Source organism: Gymnoscopelus microlampas (genome assembly GCF_963454915.1).
Source record: "Gymnoscopelus microlampas genome assembly, chromosome: 9".
Lineage (NCBI taxonomy): Eukaryota > Metazoa > Chordata > Actinopteri > Myctophiformes > Myctophidae > Gymnoscopelus > Gymnoscopelus microlampas.
Window position 1 is genome coordinate 57,509,017 of NC_139946.1, and position 22,318 is coordinate 57,531,334.

At 41.4% G+C, this 22,318-nt stretch overlaps 1 protein-coding gene across 1 annotated transcript; it reads right to left on the reverse strand.

Annotated features, from left to right (window-relative positions):
* Positions 1-6,135: 6,135 nt before the first annotated feature.
* On the reverse strand, positions 6,136-19,181 carry serpinc1 (serpin peptidase inhibitor, clade C (antithrombin), member 1; the record flags this gene model as incomplete). Its single annotated transcript, XM_084066269.1, has 9 exons — positions 6,136-6,306; positions 9,254-9,318; positions 12,580-12,757; positions 14,158-14,376; positions 14,732-14,869; positions 15,890-16,105; positions 17,208-17,408; positions 18,387-18,482; positions 19,119-19,181. The coding sequence occupies 9 exons, from the start codon at positions 19,179-19,181 to the stop codon at positions 6,136-6,138; spliced, it is 1,347 nt and encodes a 448-aa protein (XP_083922395.1).
* Between the last annotated feature and the right edge of the window lie 3,137 nt (positions 19,182-22,318).

Consider the following 22,318-nt stretch of genomic DNA (forward strand, 5'->3'; position numbering starts at 1 on the left):
CAGTTTCACTGCGATCAAGCCAACAGTGCCGGAGATTAGCTGTACACAGACGGACACATGGACCTACAGACGAACAGACGGACGGACAGACACAGACGGACGGACAGGGCACAAATTAAACAGTCTTGGCCATGCCTTTCGGCCTGGCGGAGACAATAGTAGTTCACCCAAAAAATGACTTGTTTTGTTTTTGTCGCTTTCCTGACTCCGCCCGAGACAATAATTGAATGACCAGGTCATCTCTTTGAGTGACTCTTTGTCCCTGACGGTCATTAATTGGCTTTAATAGGAATGCGAGATAAACAAAAATAATCTCCATGAATTCAAGGCTTCATGGGGTGTGTAATTGATAAGAAAATAAGAAAATTAGTATTATTGTTGGTCATGAGTGGTAGGACTTTAAAGGATAAATTTGGGGTCCTTGACTTCTTGGCATGAAAATATTTGACAACCACTAGGTTTGACCGTTAGGAAGGAAGTCCAGGAAGGAAGTACTAAAGAAGTACTAAAGCAACTTCACTTTAGTACCAAGACCAGTAACAAGACTACAATATTTACAAGTGATTTTAGAAGAATGTCAAGCATAAAGTCGCTTATAATAGCAGACATGGCAACACTGGTTCAGAGGAAGGAGCAATGTTGCCAGGTTTTGCGAGAGAAACCATCGGCCGGGTCTGAGAAAACTGATAATATTTTGTCACCATTCGATTTTTGATGAATTGAACACAGGACCCCAATGGAAACAAGCCAAGCTTTCTTGGATTTAATCCTTAGCAGACCTATAGCTTAGAACTGTACTTTCTGTGTTTTCTTTTTAAAACTACTTTTAAACGACTTATATGTATTCAATCAATCAATCAAACCATACAAGATTTGTCTGATAAAATGTTTCAAAAACATTCCAGATTCTCATTTTTCCTTCATTATTTGTGGAGAAAATAGCAGATCTACAAGCTCACAATGTGTCACAATTGCGACGCATTATACTGGTTAAAGTGGTTAAAGTGACTTTACAGGAAAACAAGCTCAAATTCGCTTATAATAAGCAGACATGGCAACACTGAAAGAAGGGCCGGGTCTGGGAAGAAGGAGTCGCGGGGCATTGTGGGACATGCAGTTTTTAGGAGTCTGCGGGAGGACGGGCGTGATGACGCCGGAGAACTACTTTTCCCAGAGCGCCCTGCGGCCGCAATGCCGTTTCTATTGGTTGGACGGAGTAGTTCCCAGGGAGTGGAGGCGAAAATTAAAGCACATTATTTTAATGTATTATATTTAAACTGTTATGTAGTTACAAAACTATTTTATATTAAACATGAACTATTAAACATGATGGATTTGAACATCCGGGTTGGATCCCAGCTCTGCTACGCAGCGCTACAATTATATTAAACAAACATGTTACTTTAACACGATTACACATTTTATAGTGAATATCTACTAAATGCATTATAATTATAACATAACTATGTTCAATTCAATTAAAATACCCTTAATTGGTATGAGAAACATACATTTACATTGCCAAAGCAAATGTCAAAAACATAAAACAATTGAATAAAGAAATGGGTCAAATATAAGGGGGTTCGTACTGTGTTAAACAGAGATATGTCACATTGCAACTTGAAAAAACGTGCAAAACCACTAATGTTCATTTCCTGTTAGAAAGTTATATTATACATGTTGGCAAGACTGGCTTGATATCAACTTTTTTTTAAACAAATGTTTCAGGATTTTGAAGTCACTTTAGGGACAATGTAGCAGCATTTTCCTCAAAACTATTTGAATTAGTAGGATAATATACAAAAAGCCTCAGATTTCAGAAGTAACAAGAAGTAACAATGAAGAGTATCTATACTTTGACTCCACCAATGAGGTTACCTTCTTTAGTTTCTCCACTACTGCCATTGGCCACTGCAGTAAGTGGGCTTTGAGCAGATGCCTTGCTCAAAAGCAGTTCAACAGTTGTTTTGCATTATATATCTCCATCCACATTGTTACAGTTGGTTTAGGGATTTGAACCAGCAGCCTAATGGAGGATGAATTGAATTCACATGGCTCGCCTCAGGGATGCTGCTGCCACCTAGTGGACAGATGTGTCATATCTTTGTGGAATGATGTTTTCCTTGATTTTCTTTCTTTGATCACTTCAATCACTTGTCTTTCTTTTCTATATTGGTTCCATGTGTACACTCTCAGAGTTACAGACCTGTAAGGGTCCATTTGGTTCCATGGATAGATATAGGACGACCTTAACCTGACTCCATCAGATGGGGGCGGTATTGAGTTCACAGGTTCACGATACAGCCTCCATCTGGGATCGCTCAGAGATTGGAGCCACACCGCCATAGACATGTAAAGGTAGACGCCTCCTCTGGCTATGAAGCGTGTGTATGGCGGACGCGCTTCCGCTTCTGGGGGGGCAGCTGGAAATTTCCGTGTGCGTCACAGAAGGGGGCGTTCAGTAGGCCAATCAGAGGCAGGTGGGGGCGGGACAACTAGATTCTGACAAGTCCTGGAAAAGACACGCTGTGATTGGCCAGTAGTCAACGCGCTGTGATTGGCCAGTAGTCAACGCGCTGTGATTGGCCAGTGCCCGTCTCCCCCGGAAATATGGCGGCCATACCAAGCATGTCGCTCCAATGAACTGCAGAGGCCAATGAGGTATCTAGGTTTCTATATCTGTGCACACCGCACCGCGGCGGGTGCAAACCAATCAGCGGCTGCATAGGGGCATCTTGGCGAGACCGGATGTGACGCCATGGAGAAGCGCTTATAGCGTTGTAGTTCTTTCACCATTCATCATGGTTGAATAGTATGCAAAAGAACTACTGCTGGAGCAGCTACTATACGTCATGTAGACACGTCAATGTGATTGGTTGAGGTTAGCACGCACAGACGGTGATAGACAGACAGTCCCATCCAATCACCTGCCAAGTAGCTTGAAAAAAACGGCCGTCGTCTTGCAGCGGTTTGGCCACCGGGGTCCCAGATGTGTAGGTTGTGAAACAAATGTGTGAAGCAAGCTTCTTCCATCTGGCGGAGTCAGGTTAGGATGACATAGTAGTGAAAATACTTTTGGGTTTCTTCTGTCATTGGCTATGTTGTACTAACTGCTCCTCTCTTTCCTGCCTTTTCTTCCTCTGTCATCCCTGTTATCTCTGTCATCTCTATAACCTCTGTCATCCCTGCTATCTCTGTCATCCCTGTTATCTCTATCATCTCTATAGCCTCTGTCATCCCTGTCATCTCTATAACCTCTGTCATCCCTGTTATCTCTGTCATCTCTATAACCTCTGTCATCCCTGTTAACTCTGTCATCCCTGTTATCTCTGTCATCTCTATAACCTCTGTCATCCCTGTTATCTCTGTCATCCCTGTTATCTCTGTCATCCCTGTTAACTCTGTCATCCCTGTTATCTCTATCATCTCTGCAGTGTCTGTAATCTCCGTAATCTCTATCATCTCTATAACCCCTGTCATCCCTGTTATCTCTGTAATATCTGTCAACTCTATAACCTCTGTAACCTCTGTAGTGTCTGTCGTGTCTGTAACGTCTGTAGTCTCTTCCTCTGGCATGTCTTCCTCCTAACACCCAGCCCTCAACGATGGGCGGCGCGACGGCTGGTCGGTTCACATACTGTTGATAGTCACTGTCTGTTGATGAGAATCTAGAGGCAAACATGGTGTTGTAGTCAGACGTTGTGTCTGTGGTGTCAGACTTGATGTCTGTGGTGTCAGATTGTGTGTCTGTGTTTTCAATCATTCTGAAGAATCAATTTGTTTCAGGAAGAAATATACTAACTTCCAGCAACGACAAAGTTGATGAACTAAAGACTGTCAGAGCTCAGCGTTATCACCTATATGTGGTACAGCAGTTGAAGCTCGGCCAATCCGCAAAGCCAATGGGTTCCGTTGGCCAATCAGGGAAGCCGAAGGCCGCTGAGCGCCCTAATATGGCGAATCGATGGCCGTAGCAACCCCGGCCCAAACAAGACGCTGGAAATGGCGGCCGACGGGCCGTCTGGGAAGCGACCGTGTGTTTCCCACCGGGTCTCAGTATGTACGGATAGGCCCGCCCACACCGGGCGAGCGCAGTCAGCGCACAGAAGTCAAGGCGCAGACGGCTGTGTTGTTGAAGGACAACGGACGTGTCCTCGGCGCTGGCACTACCTGGGGGGGTAGTGACTCAACTCCAACGGCGCTGAGTCGGCTCTCTCAGCAACGTTCGGCATGGCGACTTTCTCGCCTAGCGGCTCGTCGGCGGTGCCTCTCGTTGCTCAAGTCCGCCAGAGACTACTGAACAGACTACTGCTGCGGTCTGTTCTCACTGCCTCACTGGGGGCGACAAAAACTATGCCTAAACCTAACCTTAATCCTAATAAAGTAATTTGCGACACATTTTTAGATTAGATAAATAAGCAGCGTCGGGGCGCTAGGGTTGGAAGCCTTATGCTTAAGGTTGAGCCACGTAGATACCTGGTGATGAAGCCTTATGCTTAAGGTTGAGCCACGTAGATACCTGGTGATGAAGCCTTATGCTTAACGTTGAGCCACACAGATATCTGGTGATGAAGCCTTATGCTTAACGTTGAGCCACGTAGATACCTGGTGATGAAGCCTTATGCTTAACGTTGAGCCACACAGATATCTGGTGATGAAGCCTTATGCTTAATGTTGAGCCACGTAGATACCTGGTGATGAAGCCTTATGCTTAACGTTGAGCCACGTAGATACCTGGTGATGAAGCCTTATGCTTAACGTTGAGCCACACAGATATCTGGTGATGAAGCCTTATGCTTAATGTTGAGCCACGTAGATACCTGGTGATGAAGCCTTATGCTTAACGTTGAGCCACGTAGATACCTGGTGATGAAGCCTTATGCTTAACGTTGAGCCACACAGATACCTGGTACCACTGCCGCCGCTCAGGGGTAGAGTGGCCGGGTAGAGTGAACTGGTAAACCGCAAGGTTCCCAGTTTGATCCCGGGCTGGGGCGCTCCCCTAGAGTTAGTGTCGAAGTGTCCTTGAGCAAGACGCTGAACCCCTAATTGCTCCCGATGAGCAGGTCGGTGCCTTGCATGGTTTCCTCCGCCATCGGTGTATGAATGTGTGTGTGAATGGGTTAATGGCACAATCAATGTAAAGCACTTCGGATAGAAGCGCTATATAAATGCACCATTTACCATTTACCTGGTGATGAAGCCTTATGCTTAATGTTGAGCCACGTAGATACCTGGTCACTTAACCCCTCCCCCCGAGCGCTCATCATTAGCAGCCATCATCTGGGTGAAGCTGAAACTAGGATTGAAACAGTCCATTCATAAAAAACTGACCACTAACATTTAAGTTTTTCACTCCAATCAGACATTTTTATTGGTTTGAACACTTTCAAAGACAGTGTGTGTATCTGTGTTACTGGCGGTTAAGTAACTAAGTACATTTACTACAGTACTTTTTTAACATAGTTTTGCCTTACTTGAGTATTTCAATTGTCTTGAAACTTTGTACTTCTACTCCAGTACATCTCAGAGAGAAATTAACTTTTTGCTGCACTACACATATTTAACAGTTTTAGTTACTAGTTACTGTCTTAAAATCTAAAATCATCTAAATAGTTGTAAAATTGTAATGTAATTATAACCCCATAACATTATATGATTCTGAAATGGCCATGCTGCAAAATGAGAACTTTTAGGCCTACTAAATATCATGATGCTAATAATACTTCTGCACTTTGACTGCAGGAATTTGTACTTGTAACAAAGTATTTTTACACTGTAGTATTGCTGAAGTCTTGAGTACTTCTTCCACCACTGGTTAGCAGCGGTTAGCGCTGGTGCTAAAGGTTAGCGGTTAGCGCTACAGGCTAGCAGGTGTCAGCTGGTAAACGGTTGGCGCTACATGCTAGCAGGGTGGTCAGCTGGTGATGCTACAGGTTAGTGGTTAGCGGTGGTGCTAGGCTACATGCTAGCAGGGTTAGTGGTACTGACTGGTTAGCGGTTAGCGGTGGTGCTAACAGGTTAGTGGTTGGTAGTTAGCGCTGGTGCTACAGGTTAGTGGTTGGTAGTTAGCGGTGGTGCTACAGGTTAGTGGTTGGTAGTTAGCGGTGGTGCTACAGGTTAGCGGGTTAGCGGCTAGCAGGGGTCAGCCACACGTCCGGTGAACAGCAGGCTGTTGATGGTAGACTCTCTGATCAGCAGCAGGAAGGGCCGGTTGGCCACAAAAAGCTCTCTGTCCAGATTGATGGAGCGACCGACCGCGACCACCGCCGTGGCTGCTGCTGCCTCGCTGCCTTCCTCGTTCACCTGCACACACCATTCATAATGTAGTCATTTACAAGACGCTGGTTATTCAGAGTGACTTACAATAAACAAGGTAAACACACACATAGAATGTAGAGAGACAGTAGCCTGGGATCCAGACTGCTTTGCAACGTTCGGCAGATTTATTTCTCTCACTAGCTAAACCAGGGATAACCAACCAGTCGATTACGATCTACCGGTAGATCATCAAAGCCTTTGAAGTCGATCGCGGGGCGGGCCCGGTGGCAGACTGGCAGCCATCGTCAATACACAGAATTTGTGTATTTAGAGTAGCTCATCTAGCTGTTTACCAAACGGACATGTCTGGGGCCATCCACTGTGGAATGCTTCTGTTCTATTGTTTGGCCGCTATCTCCGGTATCCCCGGTGTTTTGCATATGCATATCAGAACAGAACTACATCAGTATAAAAACCCACAGAGAGCAAATGAACCACACACTACTATACCTACACAGGCAAGCAGTGACAAGCTTAGCTATGGAAGGTCCGGCGAAAAAGAAACCGAAAACATACCATTACCACCTGGAATGGGAGCATGATTTTTTTTCACGTCAGCGCATGGGAATACTACATGCCTCGTATGCCACAAGACGTTAGCTTTGCCAAAACGTGGCAACCTGGAACGCCATCATTCTACCGCGCATGCTAAATACAAAGACCTGTATCCACTGAACAGCGCAAAAAGATTGAAAAGAATTGATGAACTGAAAAGTGGACTCCAAACACAGCAGCGGCTGTTTACTGCGCCACCGACAACAACAAAAAACAAGCTGGCGACAGAGGCATCGTTCCGAATTAGCCATATTTTGGCTCAGCGCAAGAAACCATTTACAGACGGGGAGATGGTTAAAGAATTGCTGAATGTCGCGGCTGACAGCTTGTGTTTCTAACCTTAAAAAGAAGGACGAAATTAAAGCATTGATACAAACGTTGTCGCTTGGTGCACCTACGGTAGCCAGGAGAACGGAATCGCTGTCTGAAGATGTATCCCAGCAAGTTTTCAAAGACTTGTCAAACTGTGAATACTTTTCACTTCAATTTGACGAGTCCACTGATGCCACTGACACAGCCCAGCTAATTGTGTTTGTTCGAATGGTTTTCGCCGATTTTACCATCAAAGAGGAATTTCTCGCCCTTATTCCGTTGAAGCAAAGGACCCGGGGTGAGGATGTGTACAATGCATTCAAGGATTACGTGCGTGAGTACAAGATTCCCATTCATAAAATCGTATCGATGACAACAGACGGGGCCCCAGCGATGCTTGGCGTTCGATCAGGATTTGTTTCACTGTGCAGAAAAGACGAAGATTTTCCGCCGTTTGTAAACTACCACTGCGTGATACATCAGCAGGCACTGGCTGCTAAAGCAATTGACATGTCACATGTGATGACTGTTGTTGTTAAAATAATCAACTCAATCCGTGCAAAAGCGCCACAGCACCGGTTATTTAAGTCTTTATTGGATGAACTGGATTCTGCATATGGAGATTTGATTCTTCACGCAGACGTCAGGTGGCTCAGTCGGGGCAAAGTGCTGCAGCGTTTTCTGGATTTACTGCCAGAGATCATCATTTTTCTCAAGTCGAGAGACGAGGAGTATGAGCAGCTGTCTGACCATTCTTGGTTATTGGACTTGGGTTTTCTTACGGACCTGACAGCAAAACTAAACGACCTTAACCGAGAATTGCAAGGGAAGGACAGAGGCATTGGTCACATGATCAGTGCAGTCAACGCATTCAAAATGAAGCTGGATTGGTGGGGCTCTCAGATGCGACCCAAAATCTTGAGAAGGTCTCACAAAACCTCACAGACAAAGCTGCCTTTCACCCGAATCATTCTGTGCCCAATTGAACAAACTGAAATCAGAATTTGAACGTAGATTTGTTGAGGTACAAGGCATGAGTCAAGAGGCTGCTTTTGTATCAAACCCTTTCCTCAGCATTGACGTTGATGAGCTGTCAGTTAAAATGCAGGATGTGTTTGCATTAACTACAGGTGTTGAAGAAGAGATTTTTGTACTACAAACTGACCATCTATTGGTGGGCAGAGCTAGAGACCAGTGTTGTCCAATGCAAAACTCGAGTCACTTCCTGACTTGCCTACGGAATTGAAATACGAGTCAAATAGGCGGCTGTTCAGACTGATGAATAAATCAGCCTAACGTAGTGAATCAGGCTGGATCCCAGGCTAGAGACAGTGCAGTGTCTCAGTAAACTAGGATCACAGGTAAACAATGAACCTAGCAGTGGCGGAACAACTCAAAGCCGGGCCGGTAGGCACAGCTACGCACGCGCGTGCATGCGTGCACAGGCCGGACGGATTTTGTTGCCTTTTTTGACGGCTTTTAGTTTCTTTATTTCGGTTTTAGGGTGAGGCGGAGCACGGGTGAAGTGTGAGGTTTTAGGGTGAGGTGGAGCAAAGTGCGTCTAATTCTAATAAAATAAAGGTCCATGTTATCTGACGGCCCGGGCCCCCGGTAGGCCCCCGGTAGGGTAGGTAGGCAGCCGCCTACCTAGCCTACCCGGACGCTCCGCCACTGGAACCTAGCATCAGTCTAAACAATATACTATCAACAAAATAATAATCTGTACATTGAAACTATAGAAGCTATAAGATACCAGGTTAACACATGAACCTGGCATCTGTCTAACATTTAGACAGGAGTTATCTAAATTACTTTTTAACATTACATACATTTTTCAAGGCTAGGTCAAGTGCTACAGGCTAAGGTGGAGTCTGAAGAAGCTTCACGCACGTACGCACGTACGCACGTGCACACACACACACACACACACGCACGTGCACACACACACACACACACACACACACACACACACACACACACACACACACACACACACACACACACACACACACACACACACACACACACACACACACACACACACACACACAGTGTGTGTTCATACCTCTAGGAAAGCTTTATGATAAGCCTCTGAGATGTGAAGTTCATTCCCATCGTCCTCCAACATCCCTGAAACACAGAGGTCAGAGGTCAACACAGGTCACAGGTCTACCTGGTAGACTGGCAGTTTTAGGGTTAAACATGTAGGTTGGGTCAGTCAGTCAGTCAGTCAGTCAGTCAGTCAGTCAGTCAGTCAGTCAGCCAGCCAGCCAGCCAGCCAGCCAGTCTTCAAAGTTACAGTTACAGTTACAGTCTTCAAAGGGAAAGATTTTAACACCACCGGCAAACTGGATTCAAAGGTGTTCTTTAAGGAGACTGATACACATGCACTGCTCCACAAAACATCCTTCCATCCAACCCATTGTTTCGCAGGAATAGTCAAGTCACAACTCCTACGTTTCAAGAGAATCTGCACACAAACAGCAGATTTTGAAAATGCCTGCAAAACTCTATGCACAGCATTAAGGAAACGTGGATATACAAGAACATTCCTCAGGAAATCACACAACACATTCCAGGAAGTGAAAGTAAGCAATGAGAAACCCACACTAGCCTTAGTAACCACATTTTCTAGCCAAAGTTTATTAGCAAACAGAGCCATCAAAAGCAATTTTGAAAACAGGGGAGGAAACCTCCTACAGAACTTTAAGATAATTTCGGCCTATAGGAAAAACAAAAATCTGAAAGACTACTTGATCCACAGCAAATTGAAGCCATGGAACCAAGTAGCACGGGCAAGGCCTAACTACTTTAGCCCGAAACAAACGGTTAAAAACAGGACAAACAAAAACATTATTAGCCTAAGACAGAACATCACATACAATCAACACCAGAAGTTTTGTTTATCTGATTACTTGCCAAGTGTGTGGATTACAGTATGTAGGAGAGACAGGCAACTCCATAGCAATTAGAATAAGCCAACACAGGTACACCATTAATAATGAAAAAGATACCCATTTATTAATTGTTCAACACTTTATGACACATGGGATTGATGCCATAAAAGTATGCGGCCTGGAATACAATGACTGATGGACAATTGGGCAGAGAAGATTCCATGAAAAAGAATGGATTACAAGACTTAGCACAAAATATCCAGGAGGCCTAAACTTCTAAACTGCCCAAAATAACTGAAACTATCCACATATTCTTACTAAACTAAACAATAGAGTTGATCGCCTACATCAACCACAGAGTTGAGGGGGAGATCTCATTGTTGAGCTAATGAGAATATCAATGAAGGCACATTGATACCAAGAGCCATCAACATTTGGACCATCAACAGGGAGCTAATTGTCTTCCAAATTGGAGGTGTGAACATCAGAACTGTGGATATGCTAACTTGTTTCCAAAACTGTATCCCCTCAGTATCTACCCCATAGCCCTAAAATATAGTGTAAACACATCCTTAAATGGAATTAGGAAATAGCTTTAATCCGAGGGTATGCGGTCACCCTGACTCAGAGATTAGACACCTCTGCCCTGCACAGTCTAATAGAAAGCACAAAGCTTTAAAAAATAAATCTGCCTCATCCAGGCAGTGGGCCAGGAGCCACTTTGAGTGGTAGTTGGGACAAACGCAGTCAGTGGAGCAAACGCAGTCCGCACCAAAAATATTTACGATTCTGTCCCTATCGGTACATAACTCGGACGGCGCTGATTCGACTAGCAGACCATCGGCTGGTCGACGCGGGCACTCGCGCCTGGAGGCGCTCGGGCGCGTCTCCTCAGCCTCAAGGTCTGCTGAGTCGGCACGCCTCCGTCATGGCCTATAACTTATAATTATAAATTATAGTGAAAACACATCCTTAAATGGAATTAAGAAATGTTTTTTACCTTTAGTCTAGGTAAACTTAATTAATTGCAAAACATGACACCCCTTATTCAAAACAGATGGCGAATGCATTCTTCTCTTTATAGGGCCTACACAGGTAATAAAATTGCCTGTGAGACCTTTATGAATTGAACCTCACAGTCAGCAGTCAGTCAGCCAGAGATGAGAATATTAATGAAGACACATTGATACCAAGAGCCATCAACATTTGGACCATCAACAGGGAGCTAATTGTCTTCCAAATTGGAGGTGTGAACATCAGAACTGTGGATATGCTAACTGGGTTCAAAGACTGTATCTTTTTAGCATCTATCCCTTAGTTATAAAATATAGTGTAAACACATCTTTAAATGGAATTAAGAAATAGTTTTAATCCAAGGGTATGCGGTTACCCTAACATTACATTACATTACATTACAGTCATTTAGCAGACGCTTTTATCCAAAGCGACTTACAATATGTGCATTCAACATAGGTAGGGAACGAAACTACTAATCACCAGAAGTCTGAAGTGCATTTCCTGCAAAAACAAGCAACCAAGAGTATACCTAGTGCTAAGGTAAAAGTGATATATATCAGCTACCTACTTTCTTAAACACATGAGACAAAATAGCAAAATCAAACTAACTCAGAGATTAGACGCCTCTGCCCTGCACAGTCTGATAGAAATCACAAAGCCTTAATAACAGAAATAGTCTATGTAAGTTTAATTAATTGCAAAACATGACACCCCTTATTCAAAACAGATGGCGAATGCATTCTTCTCTTTATAGGACCTACACAGGTAATAAAATTACCTGTGAGACCTTTATGAATTGAACTTCACAGTCAGTCAGTGAGCCAGACTAGTTACTTAGTTACTTATAGTTACAATAGTCTGGTGAGCCAGACTAGTTACTTACGGTAGTTACTTATAGTTACCAGTTATAGTTAGGTATAGTTGAGGGTTAAAAAGGTCAGTCAGTTATCTGGTAAACTGGCAGTTTAAGGGTCAAACAGGTCATTTAGTTACCTGGTAGGCTGGCTGTAAGAGGGTCAAACAGGTCATTTAGTTACCTGGTAGGCTGGCTGTAAGAGGGTCAAACAGGTCATTTAGTTACCTGGTAGGCTGGCTGTTAGAGGGTCAAACAGGTCATTTAGTGACCTGGTAGGCTGGCTGTTAGAGGGTCAAACAGGTCATTTAGTTACCTGGTAGGCTGGCTGTCAGAGGGTCAAACAGGTCATTTAGTTACCTGGTAGGCTGGCTGTAAGAGGGTCAAACAGGTCATTTAGTTACCTGGTAGGCTGGCTGTAAGAGGGTCAAACAGGTCATTTAGTTACCTGGTAGGCTGGCTGTCAGAGGGTCAAACAGGTCATTTAGTTACCTGGTAGGCTGGCTGTCAGAGGGTCAAACAGGTCATTTAGTTACCTGGTAGGCTGGCTGTAAGAGGGTCAAACAGGTCATTTAGTTACCTGGTAGGCTGGCTGTCAGAGGGTCAAACAGGTCATTTAGTTACCTGGTAGGCTGGCTGTAAGAGGGTCAAACAGGTCGGTCAGACCCATGGCCTGTAGTTTGTCCTTCAGACTGAAGTTGTCTTCGATGCGGAAGCGAGGAATCTGGACCGACACCGTGACCTCTGGCCTCATCCCATCCAACCAACCAGACAGCTTCTGCAGGTCCAGACCCGCCTCTATCTGGAGATATGAATATGAATATCTATCTATTAACATTAACATTAAATATATCTAATAAGAAAAAAATATTAATAAATTATTAATGAATATTTTCCTTTTTTCTTTTTTTTCCCTTCACAGCACCAGGAGATATCATTTTTCGAAGATTTAGACTCCTATCCACTTCCTGGTTAACTTATGACTTCAAAAGCCTGTATCTCGGCTCCTGTGTACTTTGTTTTTTTACTATGTATTTTTGACTATTTTCAACTGGCTGCAACTATGGAACGGATTACCGAATGTTTTTAATCTTTTTCCCCCGATTGTACGAGACCCCTGTGTGTGTAATGAGGGGATCACCGTGAGGACGGTGATCACTGAAAATGTTTTGTGACTACTTCAAAAAGGTTCAAAAATGGTTAAAAACAGCCAGGAGACTACAGCTTTTTTTTTTTTTAATCTCTGGCACTCAAATTAACATTAACATTAAATATATCTATTAACATTAAATATATCTATTAACATTAAATATATCTATTGACATTAACATTAAATATATCTATTGACATTAACATTAAATATATCTATTGACATTAACATTAAATATATCTATTGACATTAACATTAAATATATCTATTGACATTAACATTAAATATATCTATTGACATTAACATTACATATATCTATTAACATTAAATATATCTATTAACATTAAATATATCTATTAACATTAAATATATCTATTGACATTAACATTAAATATATCTATTGACATTAACATTAAATATATCTATTAACATTAAATATATCTATTAACATTAAATATATCTATTGACATTAAATATATCTATTGACATTAACATTAAATATATCTATTGACATTAACATTAAATATATCTATTGACATTAACATTAAATATATCTATTAACATTAAATATATCTATTAACATTAAATATATCTATTGACATTAACATTAAATATATCTATTGACATTAACATTAAATATATCTATTAACATTAAATATATCTATTAACATTAAATATATCTATTGACATTAACATTAAATATATCTATTAACATTACATATATCTATTAACATTAAATATATCTATTAACATTAAATATATCTATTGACATTAACATTAAATATATCTATTGACATTAACATTAAATATATCTATTGACATTAACATTAAATATATCTATTAACATTAAATATATCTATTAACATTAAATATATCTATTGACATTAACATTAAATATATCTATTAACATTAAATATATCTATTAACATTAAATATATCTATTAACATTAAATATATCTATTGACATTAACATTAAATATATCTATTAACATTAAATATATCTATTGACATTAACATTAAATATCATCCAACTATCCAGACAGCTTGGTTACCTGTGCGAGGGGCGTGTCTTTAGCAGGCAGGATGATCACCATGGTGATGTCCTCTCCGCGGTAGGGCAGCTCCAGCAGCTGGACCTTGTCGTCATGGTAATGCGCGTAGCGGAACTTAGCTTCCTGGTACATCATGTGAACCGGACAGTCTCCGCCCCCTCCCAGGAGAAACTCTGACTTAAACACATTGTCCTTATCAAACTTACTCTTCCACTGACCCTGGAGAGACAGACAGACAGACAGACAGACAGACAGACAGACAGAGTTAACCATAGTGTCTACACCTTAAAGGTTTCATGACGTTCAGTTTTACCACACATTAAAAGTCTTTGTCATGGTCCTTCAAACGTGTATAAAAAGTTTTAACAAAAAAATCCACTCCAGTGATGTATGGCAGGTGTTTTTCTCTCACATTTCTAAAGCCTTTTCAACTGAGTATCCTCAGATACTCTGAATGTGACTAAAACTAACCTACATGAATGCAAGGCTTCATGGGGTGAGTCACTGATAGGAAAGATTTCTTTCCTATCAGTGGGGGGGCATATCCCTTCAATTATAGCGCCCCCTACTGTACCTTAAAGTAGATGGTGTTCACCAGGACCAGCACGGTGTTGGGGTCTAGCGCCCCCTCTGGCAGGGTGTTCTGGATGCGGCTCTCCGTCTTGTTGGAGATCCACTCGTTGATGGTGACCCGGGCCTGCTCTGGATCCCCCTGGTGGCACAACGGCATCATGACATGGTGTTAACTTCCATTCTCTGTGTCTCTCTATATGAAGAACCGCTCAGACATGAACGCTGCAGAATACTAACGTCCCAGTTTATTTAAAAACTAAACACAACGTTATTTATCAACTGTAAAATAAATACATTAATACATTTCTGGTGCCGACGTCCTTTTGCTGTGAGTGTCGGGGGCAGACACTCATGAATACTAAAAAAGGTCTGATAGTGTTCAGAGAAAAACACATTCATGTAGAAAAATATACCAGTTGTTTTTACAGCTTTTATAATAATACTAAATAATTATTCAGTGATGCACTTCAGTGATGCTTGCGGAACTCGGCTCCGCCTCGTTCCTGACCGCATCACTGGCGTGCCAATAACGATGGTAAAGCACAACCTCTCGTGTAATATTGTGATTATACAACAGTTACCAACAAAACACATCCAAATGTATTCATATTGTGGGGCAATTCATAATAAAAAATGTTTCGCTATTATCCGTTTCCCTGTAAAGAGAAGAGTTTATTTGACTGAGACAGTCCCTGTAGCAGCGCTCTGAGGCACGTCTCATCAACACAGCTGATTCCAGTAGGCTATATGCTAGATCGGGTAGATCGGCTATTTTCGCTGTGCGATACCTTTGTACGATAAGGTATAACATACACTGGACTGTTAACGAAATGGGAGTAATTTTTAACACAGGAGGATATTTGAGATGGTGGGTCAGGCTACTGTCTGTTTGTTTTCCTACCGTGGGACAGCGTGACGTCACAGCGCAGCTGTGCCATATATGGTCTAATCAGGTGCGGACTGCAGTGAGGAGTGATTTATTAATGTGATTAGGAGTGATTTATTAATGTGATCAGGCCCGTGCTATCATGCTGGTTTGAAGCACGGCTAGATAGCTATTTCAACCAATCAGATTGCTTGGTCGGAACTACCTGTTGTATAATAGTAAATAATAACTTTTATAATACTAAATAACTGACATCATGAACAACCCTCTGACCTTGAAGTCGAGGGGCAGCAGCTTGGCTCCATAGACGGTCTGGCTGATGTTCTGGTAGGTCTGGTTGAAGGTCAGACTCTTGTCTCCAAACAGACGGTTGGCAGAAACCAGCTCCGTCGTCTCGTCCTTCTTACGATAAAGACGACAGTTCAGCTTCGCGAAGAAGAAATGCACCTGATCTGACGTCTTCTCTTTGATGGTGTCGAACTCAAACACCTGCCAGAACACAATGCAATGTTAACAATACAATGTTAACACAATACAATGTTAACACAATGCAATGTTAACACACAACTATGAAACACAATGCAATGTTAACACAATGCAATGTTAACACAATGCAATGTTAACACAATGCAATGTTAACACACAACTATGAAACACTATAGGGCATAGCAGTGGCGGCCATTTTCTGGTTCCACTTCAAAATAGTCAATGCATTTTTCCCATTGACATTTCCAAAAATATTTATATCAATTATTTTAAGCCTAGAATCAAGCCATCAAGCCAGGGTCCTGGTGAATCATGACCATAACACATTTGATTCTGTGAAAAAACCTTTTTGAAAACGGCAAAACAAAGGGTATTTATTAACACATCGGGTACCGATGTTTACATAGTGGCACTTCGTTGCCGAACACGGTCTGAACCGTGAGTTTAGTCTTTTTGTTTTTTTCGTTTTTCTAGAGCAGCTCTGGGAGCACCCATTGTAATCCTGCGAAGGAAGTGCCAGATCGCTCACCGGAAACAATTTTTTTTCCCCCTCCGCTTCCTGTCTATTTCCTACTTTGAAACGCCTATATCTCCAAATCTGTTTCCTGTGGGGAAAACCGGTCATGCGCGATGCGCGATCCCCCCCCCCCCCCCGTTGTAACTCGCCAGGGGAATGTTATGGTTCCAGGCAGTAGCCAGGCTCATGAATCGATGCTTTTTTTTGCGTGGATTTGCTTGTAACGCACGCGGAAACTTTAAACAGCAAAGCGCAGTCAATGGGGAGAATGCTGGCACCCACGGTAAGTTGTTATGAAAAAATGCTGGCACCCGATGTGTTAAATATAGTATATCATATAATTAAATATAAAATTTTAAAAAATCACAGAAAAAAAGTTTTATTTTTTTCTGTGATTTTTTTTACTTTAACTCTGACAGTGTTAGGGACCAAAAGGACCCTTACTAATAATGACTTTGATCATCTGTTTCAGGGTGTTGTCACAGGCTCATAGAGTAATGTAATAAAGTAATAAAGTATTAATACTTTCATAATCTGTTCCAGAGTATTGTCACAGGCTCATAAAGTAATGTAATAAAGTATTAATACTTTCATGATCTGCTCCAGAGTATTGTCACAGGCTCCCAGCTTGGTCATGGCGAAGGCTGTAGACACGCTGAGTGGAGACATGAAGATGTTGCTGTGGTTCCCCCTGGTGGAGGCCAGCTGTCGGTACAGGGCCAGAGCGAAGCGGCTGTTGGCTTTAGAGAGCCTCCACACCCTGGGGTTAGTGGAGGCTGGGATCTGCTCTGCTGCCCCCTACAGGACATAAAAGTAATACATGAATAATGATCTGCTCTGCTGCCCCCTACAGGACATAAAAGTAATACATGAATAATGATCTGCTCTGCTGCCCCCTACAGGACATAAAGAGTAATACATGAATAATGTGTAGAGGCTGGGATCTGCTCTGCTGCCCCCTACAGGACATAAAGAGTAATAATAATAATATCATCATCATCATCATCATCATCCAATAACTAAACAAAGTTCTGTGCGTCCCCAACATCTCTTATCTGCCCGGTTTGTGTCTGAGGTTCTCCTCAGTGGCTGAGGTTCTCCTGAGTGTCTGAGGTTCTCCTGAGTGTCTGAGGTTCTCCTGAGTGTCTGAGGTTCTCCTGAGTGTCTGAGGTTCTCCTGAGTGTCTGAGGTTCTCCTCAGTGTCTGAGGTTCTCCTGAGTGTCTGAGGTTCTCCTGAGTGTCTGAGGTTCTCCTCAGTGTCTGAGGTTCTCCTGAGTGTCTGGAGCCATTAGTCTGCATTTTCACACAGACATTGACCGTTACCAGGGTTGAGGATATAAACCGGACGCTCCACAGGACTCACTGCAGCCCGCCCGAGTGTCTTGCAACTAGTTAGGTGCTTGTGTGTGTGTGTGTGTGTGTGTGTGTGTGTGTGTGTGTGTGTGTGTGACTTGACAGGCAGTGAGGCGGGCGGGGGAAACCCTTTCTTATTGGTTTTCCATGCTTTGTTTGGTCGTATTCTGGTTCTTCATGTAATCGGGGCGTTTCGAGTATATTGTTATTTAAATGACCCTCGGTTTCAGACATCAGATTTATCAAAGCTCTGACTAAATGTACGCTATGATTGGCTGTGTAGGATCGCTTGATAAATGTCACTTAGACTTTGGTGTAAGGCGAAATATAGGCAAAAATATAAGCCGGTTTGTAAACTCTATTGATAAATGAGGGCCTTTATGAACAGTTAGGCCCCTCCTCCTTGTCACTCACCTCAGTAGGCCCCTCCTCCTCGTCAGGACTACGGTAGATGCATCTGGGTTCTAACGCCAGATCTTTAGGTTTAGCAACACAGATGTCCTCTACCGCCTGGAGACACAAAACACACCTTATATACTATACTATATATACTTTATATACATATATATACCATATATATACTATACATATATATATACACCTATACCTCTACCGCCTGGAGAGACGGACAGATGGACAAAACACCTATTTATACACCTTATATATTCTATACCAGGGTGATGCAACTGTGATGGTGTAGAGGGCCATTATATTTACACACTCACTCCAGAAGAACACATTGTATATACTGTCTCTCTGTATTTAAACTTTTTTCACCATTCTGTCACACAAAAGTAGCAAAAATAGCAGATCTACAAGGTCAAAACGCGTCACAGTGCGACATGTTTTGACCTTGTAGATCTGCTATTTTTGCTTTTTAATGCATTTAGTTACACTTATGTTAACTTTATGAACTTAAATACAAATACATTGGACATAAAAAAGACAATATAATGTTAATACTAGTCATTAAGCTACTAATATAGACTGAAGTCATTAAAGCGGCTCATGTTTGCATGTTTAAATCAATAATATATCACTATTCTGATATTAACCTGTGGGCCGCATTAAGTGAAGGTGGGGGCCACAAGTTCCCCATGTATGATCTACATATATATACACATATATATACACTTATATATCTACCTCTACAGCCTGGAGGGACGGACAGACGGACAAAACACCCAGCAGCAACACACCAAGGATCATCCTGCAGAGACAGACAGACAGACAGACAGACAGACAGACAGGATACCATGAATACTGTATATATCAGAGGTCATCAACAGGGGACCCCTAGGGGATCCTTATACTACGGGTGGGGGGGGGGGGGGTATTTTTTGCATTAACCACTTAAACCCCATATGGGTAACCGGAGTCCCTCAATACTAGAGGGCTCAAGAGTCTTTTCTGTTGAAAATAGCAGATCTACAAGCTCGATCTTCAGCCAAAGTTTTTCCCCACAATATCATATTTTAACTGAGTTAAAAAGCTTTAAGTTGCAACTAAACTTTGGCTGAGTAAGAGTGACTTATTTAAATTAAAATCCTTACTGATAATGCAACAATGTAGCTTCACTGCTGATACTGAGTATCAATACTACTGATACTGAGTATTAATACTGTACTTGTTCAATATAAACTAAATCAAATCAATAGACATTCAGCATTAGAGATTAAGCACTTAAGCCCTATTTTATGATTCTATTCAGACATATATTTCTAGTCACATTATGACACATTGTAGATCTATACTGTCTATTTAATGATTCTATTCAGATATATCACATTATGACACATTGTAGATCTATACTGTCTATTTAATGATTCTATTCAGATATATCACATTATGACACATTGTAGATCTATACTGTCTATTTAATGATTCTATTCAGATGTGTCACATTCTGACACATTGTAGATCTATACTGTCTATTTAAAGGGTCTACACCATGAATTTTAACTTTTTCTTCATTTTTGTGTGTTTTTGGTCTCCCCCACCTCTCTTCTGTTCCAACAAATACCCGACTTCGAGCATGCAGGCTTTCATAGGCTATCTGTGGTTTTTATGTAAATTGGTCTGAAAACAGTCCGTCAGATTTGTTCCCCCACCCTACGTCACGTCTGGGAACAATTCCTCCTGTTTTTCAGTTCTAACAAAAACAAAAAAATCCAAATCTATACTATCCAGATCTATACTGTCTATTTAATGATTCTATTCAGATGTGTCACATCATGACACATTGTAGATCTATACTGTCTATTTAATGATTCTATTCAGATGTGTCACATTATGACACATTGTAGATCTATACTGTCTATTTAATGATTCTATTCAGATGTGTCACATTATGACACATTGTAGATCTATACTGTCTATTTAATGATTCTATTCAGATGTGTCACATTATGACACATTGTAGATCTATACTGTCTATTTAATGATTCTATTCAGATGTGTCACATTATGACACATTGTAGATCCTATAATATGTCACATTATGACACATTGTATATCTATACTGTCTATTTAATGATTCTATTCAGATGTGTCACATTATGACACATTGTAGATCCTATAATATGTCACATTATGACACATTGTAGATCTATACTGTCTATTTAATGATTCTATTCAGATGTGTCACATTATGACACATTGTAGATCTATACTGTCTATTTAATGATTCTATTCAGATGTGTCACATTATGACACATTGTAGATCTATACTGTCTATTTAATGATTCTATTCAGATGTGTCACATTATGACACATTGTAGATCTATACTGTCTATTTTGGGAACAAAAATGTGAACATCTTTTAAACGGCTTTGCCAAAAGTAGGCGATCTATGCGCTTTGAGCTTGTAGATCTGCTATTCTTGCCGAATGTTCCCCCCAGAACAGGCATGCTGGGGTTCAGGTGGTTCATGAATAATTCCATCTGGAGCCAGTCTGCTACTGAAACACTGTTCACTGTCAGATCAGATCAACGTTGTGTCAGTGAGGCTTTATTTCTACAGCCTGAAACACTGATGAATAATGTTGTTTTACACCATCATCATGTGTCATTCATCCACTTCAACTTCAATCATTCAAGACTTTCCTCACCATACCTGAACAATTCAAAACAAAACTAATAATAATAATAATAATAATACATTTTATTTATAACTCTTTACATTCTCATGAATCTCAGAGCTCTACAGATTAAAGGCCAGGCATAAAAACATCATAGACAACAAAACAATGACAAGAGACCCAACTAGGCTAAACTATAGGGACAACATCAGACATTCAAACTCAGTACAAATTAAACTTAAACTAGTCAATTCCTAAAACCAGCTGGTTCTATGGTTTAAAAGCAGCTGGTTCTATGGTTTAAAGCAGCTGGTTCTATGGTTTAAAGGCAGCTGGTTCTATGGTTTAAAAGCAGCTGGTTCTATGGTTTAAAAGCAGCTGGTTCTATGGTTTAAAGCAGCTGGTTCTATGGTTTAAAGCAGCTGGTTCTATGGTTTAAAGGCAGCTGGTTCTATGGTTTAAAGCAGCTGGTTCTATGGTTTAAAAGCAGCTGGTTCTATGGTTTAAAGGCAGCTGGTTCTATGGTTTAAAAGCAGCTGGTTCTATGGTTTAAAAGCAGCTGGTTCTATGGTTTAAAGCAGCTGGTTCTATGGTTTAAAGCAGCTGGTTCTATGGTTTAAAGGCAGCTGGTTCTATGGTTTAAAGGCAGCTGGTTCTATGGTTTAAAGGCAGCTGGTTCTATGGTTTAAAGGCAGCTGGTTCTATGGTTTAAAAGCAGCTGGTTCTATGGTTTAAAGGCAGCTGGTTCTATGGTTTAAACCAGCTGGTTCTATGGTTTAAAACCAGCTGGTTCTATGGTTTAAAACCAGCTGGTTCTATGGTTTAAAACCAGCTGGTTCTATGGTTTAAAAGCAGCTGGTTCTATGGTTTAAAGCAGCTGGTTCTATGGTTTAAAAGCAGCTGGTTCTATGGTTTAAAAGCAGCTGGTTCTATGGTTTAAAAGCAGCTGGTTCTATGGTTTAAAGCAGCTGGTTCTATGGTTTAAAGCAGCTGGTTCTATGGTTTAAAGCAGCTGGTTCTATGGTTTAAAGCAGCTGGTATCCTATGGTTTCTTTGAGTCATTCCACTGTTCATTTATCTGACTCTTATTAACCTTTATTGACTAGAGTTCATGTTTACTCTGACCTCATGCTTTGTCTGATAAATGCCTCCATCGTAAAACAATGTGTTCACTATTAGTAACACTAGTAAAACTAACAAGTGAGTATTTATGCACTATTAGTAAAACTAGTAAAACTAACAAGTGAGTATTTATGCACTATTAGT